This window comes from Dipodomys ordii, unplaced genomic scaffold (assembly GCF_000151885.1).
Source record: "Dipodomys ordii isolate 6190 unplaced genomic scaffold, Dord_2.0 Scaffold54, whole genome shotgun sequence".
Classification (NCBI taxonomy): Eukaryota; Metazoa; Chordata; class Mammalia; order Rodentia; family Heteromyidae; genus Dipodomys; species Dipodomys ordii.
The window spans coordinates 6,194,561-6,201,985 of record NW_012267270.1 but is presented as its reverse complement, the minus strand read 5'-3'; the positions used below and the strand labels follow the sequence as shown (position 1 = coordinate 6,201,985).

General features: G+C 48.7%; 1 protein-coding gene across 1 annotated transcript in view; it reads left to right on the top strand.

Moving 5' to 3' along the window:
• LOC105989151 (chromosome unknown open reading frame, human C11orf84) overlaps nucleotides 1-6,952 on the top strand; it is a 16,325-nt gene extending 9,373 nt beyond the window's left edge. The window contains exon 6 of the mRNA XM_013020986.1: nucleotides 6,287-6,952. Within this exon, the coding sequence (XP_012876440.1) occupies nucleotides 6,287-6,498 (212 nt within the window). The 3' untranslated portion in view covers nucleotides 6,499-6,952. The remainder of the gene's footprint in view (nucleotides 1-6,286) is intronic.
• Nucleotides 6,953-7,425: the final 473 nt, after the last annotated feature.

Genomic DNA, 7,425 nt, shown 5'->3' with positions numbered 1-7,425 from the left:
CCCCCCCCCCCCCCCCCCAAAAAAAAAAAAAGGCTTTAGTTGTTGAAATAGTTCCTATGGATAAGTTAACCAAGCTGAGGGAGCTGGATATGAGGCTGTCTGGGAAGATTCTAGAGTTTTCCAAGGCCTTTGTAGGAGGAGTTGTAGATACAGTGTCTAGGACAGAAGAGAAGTGAGCTGGAAGGCCCACTTGTAAGAAGGCTTTTTTGTTGTGCTGACATTGGTTTGAGTAGTACCTGGGGGCTTAGTCAGAATGCTTGAGTGAGGCAACAGGGACTTGTAACCTGAACTTGGCAGGAGTGTAGTGGGCAAGTGTGGCATCCATGGGACTGGCAGCCTCACACAGGCCTTGCATTCTGCTCACTGGTATGTCCTCAGTACCTACAACAGTACCTGGCAAAAGGACAACTCAGACAGATGACCATGCCTGTCTTTGCTTGTTGGTCAAGTGTTGGCATTTCCAGAGTCCCTGAGGAGAGGTTGGCCGCAGCTTCTGCTAGAGGAACGGTGCATCTGTGGGCACACACAGACAGACATACACACACAGATGCATTAATCCAAGGGAGAGTGTGAAATGATAGGGCATTTGGGCAGGGCTGGTGAGTATTCTAGGGCCAGGGCCTAAAGTGGCTTAGGTCTGTCCCAGAGACAGGTAACTTCTCCCAGGTTTCTTTCTTTTTGAGGAGTGGGGAGGCCAGGGGGAGTGCCAGTCCTGGGACTTGAACTCAGGGCCTGGGCACTGTCTCTGGGCTGCTTTTTTGCCTGGGCACTGTCCTTGAGCTTCTTTTGCTCAAGGTTAGCTTTCTACCACTTGAGCCACAGTGCCACTTCTGGCTTTTTCTGTTTATATGGTACTGAGGAATCAAACCTAGGGTTTCATGAATGCTAAGCAAGCACTCTACTAAGCCACATTCCCCGCCCCCAGTTTTCTTTCTTTCTTTTTCTTTTTTTGAACCAGTATTGGGGCTTAAACTTGCTTGAGCCCTATCCCTTTGCTTTTTGACTCAAGTCCAGTGTTCTACCACTTGAGTCACTGCTCCACTTCTAGCTTCTTTTTGCTGATTAATTAGGGTTTCATGTATTTTCCTGCCCAGGCTGGCTTCAAACCATGATCCTCAGATCTTAGATTCCTGAGTAGCTAGGATTATAAGTGTGAAACACTAGTACCCAGCCCAGATTGCTTTTTATACCTATGGATGGGGCTCTGCTGTCCATGTCTCATGCTTCACTCTTCTGAATTCCTACCCCATACATCTGCCTTCCTCACCTCCAGCAAGAACTGACACTTGACCATGGTAACTCAGGAAGTCCCTAGGCGTGGGAATGTAGCTCAGTTGGTAGAGTGCTTGTCTAGCTTGCATGAAGCCCTGGGTTCAATTCCTTAGTATCACATAAACAGAAAGAAGTGGTGCTGTGGCTTAAGTGGTTAAAGTGCTAACCTTGAGCAAAAGAAGCTCAGGGACAGTGCCCTTGGCCCTGAGTTCAAGCCCCAGGACTGGCACAAAAAAAGAAAAACATAGTAAGAGCTAAGAGAAACCAGGGATTTTTTTTTCTTTTTTTCTTTTGCTAGTCCTTAGGCTTTTTGCTCAAGGGTAGTGTGCCACCACTTGAGCCACAGTGCCACATCTGGCTTTTTCTGTTTATGTGGTACTGAAGAGTCAAACACAGGGCTGCATGCATGAGATGCAAGCACCCTACCACTAAGCCATATTCCCAGCCCCCTGCCCCTCCAGTGCTTACTACATATTGAACTTCCCTGGCATGCTATCTCCTAAAAGTAAGCTATAGAAAGTATTATGATTCTGTTCTCTAGGAGGGGAAACTGTGTCAATGACCCAGTAAGTCTGGAGGCTGAGGCATATGGATTACTTGAGCTTAGGAGGACAGGCCAGCCTGGGCAGTATAACCAAGTACTTGGCTTAAAAAACAAGGGGTGTGGCCAGGAGCCAGTGGCTCAGGCCTGTTAGTCTAACTACTCAGGAAGCTGAGATCAGAGGATCATGGGGTTCAAAGCTAGCCCAGGCAGAAAAGTCAGTGAGAATCTCATGTTCAATTTACCACCAGAAACCAAAAGTGTGGTGTGGCTCAAAATGGTACAGTATTAGCCTTGAGCAAAAAAGCTCAGGGAACGCCAAGTTCAAGCCCCACAACTGACAAACAATAAAACAAGGGGTATATGGGGACTAGACAGTGGTAGACCACTTGCCTAGCATATATATGAAGTTTTAAATTGGATCCCTACCACTAGGGAATTAAAAAATAGCTGGGTGTGGTAGTTCCCACTTGTAATCCCATCCTCTTGGTTGGGAAGTGAAGTACAGGCAGGAATAAAAAGCCCGTCTTGGCCAACAAGCCCAGGTATAGTGGTACTGACTTGTAAGCCCATCTATATGAGAGGTATAGGTAGGAGGGTATATGTAGGAGGGTCTCAGTCCAAGGTTGCCAAGCAGCAGACCTCAGGCAGGTTAAGTACCTCATCTAGGGTCACTTGCTTACTAAGCTATATCTCTCTTTCCACTAAGCCCATCTGCAAGCTGTGTGCAGCCATTCCTTCCCCCCTTCCCTGCCACTGTCTCCAGGCCTCCATTTTTTCTGGCACAGGACTGAGCTGCCCTTTTCCCCAGGCTTAGAGCCAATGGGGTCTCTCCTCTCTGTTGCCCTGTCTTCTTCAGATCTTCCCCATCAACCTGCATAGAGCTGTAATTTGTCTTTTCTTAACCTCTTTTTCTTCTATCCACTGTCAGTGCATCTTTGGATCCTGAAGGCCTTTTCTTTACTGACTGCCTGTCATCTCTTTGTGGACTCCACTTGAATCACTTGGTTTTATCTGCCACAGTCCAGCCTGAAATTGTTTTTTGTTAGGATCCACTGACTTCCACAAAATTAAATCCAGTGGTCAGTTCTTATGTCCTTCCTTCCTTTCTTTTATTCTTTTCTCTTTTTTTTCTTTTGCAGTACTGGGGAGTGAATTTAAGACCTAGCTTGAGCCAGCACTTGAGCCACATCCCCAATTCATTGATTGGTCTTTCATTCTTGCTGTGGCTCGCTCGTGCTTTCCTAGCAACAAGTTTGTTCCCCTGGCTGTTCCATGTGTTCCTTTTTCTCTCCCTGGTGTGCATGTGCACTGCACACTGCAGGGGCCCCTTCCCTCACAACACACACACACATACACTCTCACACTGAGACTCTGGGATGGCCTCAACTAGGCCTCCGAAGTACTAGGATTATAGACATGTGCCACCACCTGGCACTTCTGTTACTCTTTTTTTTTTTTTTTTTTGATTGACTAAAAGATCAACATCCAGGGCTGAGAATGTGGTTTAGTTGTAGAGTGCTTGCCTAGCATGCACAAAGTCCTGGATTCAATTCCTTAACACCACATAAATAGAAAAAGCTGAAAGTGGTGCTATGGCTCAAGTGGTAGAGGGCTAGTCTGCCATTGGTCCCTACCACTTACTCCAGTTCCCCTTTCCTAGGAAACTGGCAGCTCCATCTTTCCATTTGCTCTGGCCAAACTCCAAAGTTGTCCTGCTTTTCCAGTCCCATATCAGTAAGCTTCTAAAAGAGGTTCAGAGTTTAGAGTTAGGTGTAGTTGACTCAGGCCTGTAAGCTAAGTGAGGTGGTGTGTACCTTGACAAGGAGAGTTTGGAGAACAGAAAACCAACTGGCCCTGGACAAAAAATATCTGTGTTATGAAGTAAACTACCAGGAGATATCAACCACACACACAGTAGTTGATAGAAAGTCTTTATTAGCTGGCCAGTGACTACATTGTGCATTCGTGTGCCCCAAAATGCAGTCCTAAGTCCCCTTTCAAAACACATAAATTTACATCCTTGTTTGCTCAGGGGAGGAAAGTTAAGAAAAGCCAAGCACAGGCCGGGCGCTGGTGGCTCACGCCTGTAATCCTAGCTACTCAGGAGGCTGAGATCTGAGGATCTCGGTTCAAAGCCAGCCCGGGCAGGAGAGACCGTGAGACTCCTATCTCCAATAAAACCACCAGAAAACCAGAAGTGGTGCTGTAGCTCAAGTGGTAGAGCACTCTCCTTGAGCTGAAGAGCTGAGGGACAGCGCCCAAGCCCAGAGTTCAAGCCCCACAACCGACCAAAAAAAAAAAAAAAGCCAAGCACAGCATTGAGCAAGGGCCGCATGACCATTACTAGAGCTCATTTCTAGGACCGATTACTTAGGAACATAAACGGAACAGAGGGCATATTTTTATATGTTAAACCATAGGGAACCAGTCTCACGGCTAGGAGTGCAGTCCTATCTTTTAAGAAGGAGTCATAAAAGCAAAATGGAGTTATAGAAGCTAAGGGTAGACTCTAGGACAGTGAGGCTTAATAAGCTCTATTACATCTGGAAAATAAAAAGGGTGAGGGCATGGCTTTCAAGTGGTAGAGCACAGAGTTTTACCTCCTACCTCCTTCATTGCCCTCCCCTTGCTTGCTACCTGCAACTTTTTTTTTTTTTTTGGTCAGAGGTGGGGCCTGAACTCTTGGTCTGAGCACTGTCCCTCAGCTCTTCAGCTCAAGGCTAGCACCCTACCACATGAGCCACAGCGCCACTTTCGGCTTTTTCTGCTTATGTGGTGCTGAGGAGTCGAACCCAGGGCCTTATGCATGCAAGGCAAACACTCTACCACTGAGCCACCTTCCCAGCCCCAGGACCTGCAACTTTCTAACTAGTCTCTGGCCTTTGAGCTTTGCCAGCTGTTCTCTGACAGCAGTCAGTGTTCTTACTAAAACACACCAGTCACTGTTGGGCTCCTCACACTGCTGCTTTCACTTGGCGAAAGTCAGTCAGTGTGAAGGCTGGTGTCCTTCCCCACATGCCTGACCTGCTGGCAGGGCTGGCCTTGCCTTGCTGTTCTATGCCATCTGGCAGCGTCTGGATTTGCTCTTTCCTCTATCTCCTGCCAGCTCTATGGCCGCCTCTCAGCTCCCTCTACGTCTCTGCTCTGCAGTTGCTGGCTCTCCCACTCCTTGTCACGTGTGCTGTGGTGTTGCTCCTGCCTGTGGATAACATGAGTATCTTTGACTTACCAGTCCTTCCTTTTTTTGCTAGTCCTGGGGCTTGAACTCAGGGCCTGGGCATTCTACTACTTGAGCCAATGCACACTTACAGCTTTTTCTGAGTAGTTTATTGGAGATAAGAGTCTCATGGACTTGTCTACCAAGGTTATCTTCAAACCACAAGCCTCAGATCTCAGCCTCCTGAGTAGCTAAGAATACAGGCATGAGCCTCTGGCTCCTGGCCTGGTTTTGTTCTTAGTTGGCTCTCAATAGCATGTCAGTCCCAAGAAGTCAGCATGGTTGGCTCCACTTGCTGCTGTGTCCCTAGCAACTGGAACAGTATAGGGAACATGGGAGTTGCCCATGCCCTAAGTTATTGTTGAGTTGATGAGCATATGAGTAGAGTTTTGTCTTTCCCCAAGGGACTTACAGTTCACCAGAAACACACGTCAGATTATGCAAACACAAAACAGCTAGCCCAGTTGTGTAATCCAGTGGTTTTAAACCTGAGGAGTCATTTTAAATGCTTCCAAGCTATATGGCAAAATGGTACCTGTTTTCTCTGCTGCGTTTTCAGTAATTATGTCTAAAAATAATGGAAAAACAACACTGCAAAGAATTTGAATATAGGCCATGCAGTTCCCATTGATGTTCCTGGTTTTGCTTTCCAATGTAATGAAACTTGTGGTAACTGAGGTGTGAACTCAGGACCTATGCTTGCTCACTCTACTGTTGAGCCTCCTGTAGTCTGGTTTAGTGGGCCCCTGTCACAGAAGACATGGTAGCTACACGGTAGCCACAACATTCTACCCTCGCTATCTGGAAGCCCCATGTTGCCATTTTGAGTAGCTTCTCCATACTGCTAAGGCCCCTGATCCTGAAAGGTAGCTGTGGAACCCAGCTCAAGCTGCTATGCTCACCAGGGTTCTGTCTCTGCACACACAGCTCTGTGGGGACAAAGCATCATCCTATATTGCCACCTTAACTCCTAGTCAGTCCTGGGGCCAGGTGTCTCAGTGGGATTTATATGAGATGGAGTCAGCTGGCGGTAGGAGTTGAAGAGGTGATGTATAGCACTAAGCAGGAGGAAGCCTTCATGGCAGTGCCTGGCCTGCTTGCGAGGGTAACACTTTATGCCAGTCAAACTTGCTGCCTCCCAATGCCCTCTACTTCCGCTCACGTAGGCACTGGGAGGATGGTTTAAACAGCTGTTAGGAACATTTCCCGGTCTGGAGGGCCTTCCTCTTACTTTCTGTTCTGTCCCTGCCTAGCTCCCCCTCCCGGGCTTCGAGGGACACTGGATCTCCAGGTTATCCGGGTGCGGATGGAGGAGCCCCCAGCTGTCAGCCTCTTGCAAGACTGGTCCAAGCACGCCCAGGGCACCAAGGGGGTGGGAGCAGGTGACAGCTCAGACTGGCCCACAGTTCTGTCAGAATCCAGTGCCACTGTGCGGGGACAGCCAGAAGCAGAAAGTGGGGAGTAAGTTCTCGCTTTCCTGGGGGGCAGAGGGAAGAAAGGCAGCATCTCCTTTGGCCTACCACTCAGCTATCATCTCAGCCACCTGATAGAGAATTTTAACACCAAATATCAGGCAGGGTGGAGGGGCAGGCGGGCAGCATCATCTCCATCACTTTGGGGCACTGGTAGGTGTGGGCCCTTTGCTGGGTCTGAGGCCAGGCTCCCGAGGTAGGCAGTGGTGGCTGGCGCTGTTGTGAGCTGGGGCATTGGGCCTGTGGAGAACACCCATCCCAATCATTTGTGACCCCTCCACCTCCTCCCACCATGTTTAGCCCCCTACTATTCTCCCCTGGCGCAGTGCCTTACGCAGAGGTGGTCACAGCGGGGTTTGAACTGAGTCCCACTACCTCGGGGGACACCTCCTCCCCAACTTGTTCAGGCTTCTCCACCAGGAAGCCTCCATTACCTCTTCCCACTCTGTCCCTTAAAAGTCATCATTCACCCATTCTCCCTTTCACCTGTTGTCCTGTTGTATATATTGCCTTTGTTGACAATAAATTATTTTTTTTTATTAAGAGTTCAGTCTGGGCCATCATTGGGGACAAGGACCTCCTGGGGCCAACATGAGCGCCATGAGGGCTGGGAGATAGTGCTGGGCAGAGGCCGCCTGTCCCCGCGGTGGAGCAGTGAGCAACGCCAGGGCAAGATTTGCTTTACCCCTGGGCCTGTCTTGACTTGTCAGTTACATAGGGAAGAGTAGCTTCCCTCCTTTAACCCACTCTGGAAAGGAGATCAGAAACACACTGTTGTGTTGCTAATTTGTTCACTAGGCTTCAGTAGACCATAGTGGGTCAGGAGCACGCATTCACGGAGCACAGAGTTGGGGAATTTCTCAAGTGGAATCATCCTGGCCTTCCTGCAAGCCCTTCTTACCCGGTGCTGGGGAAGTAGC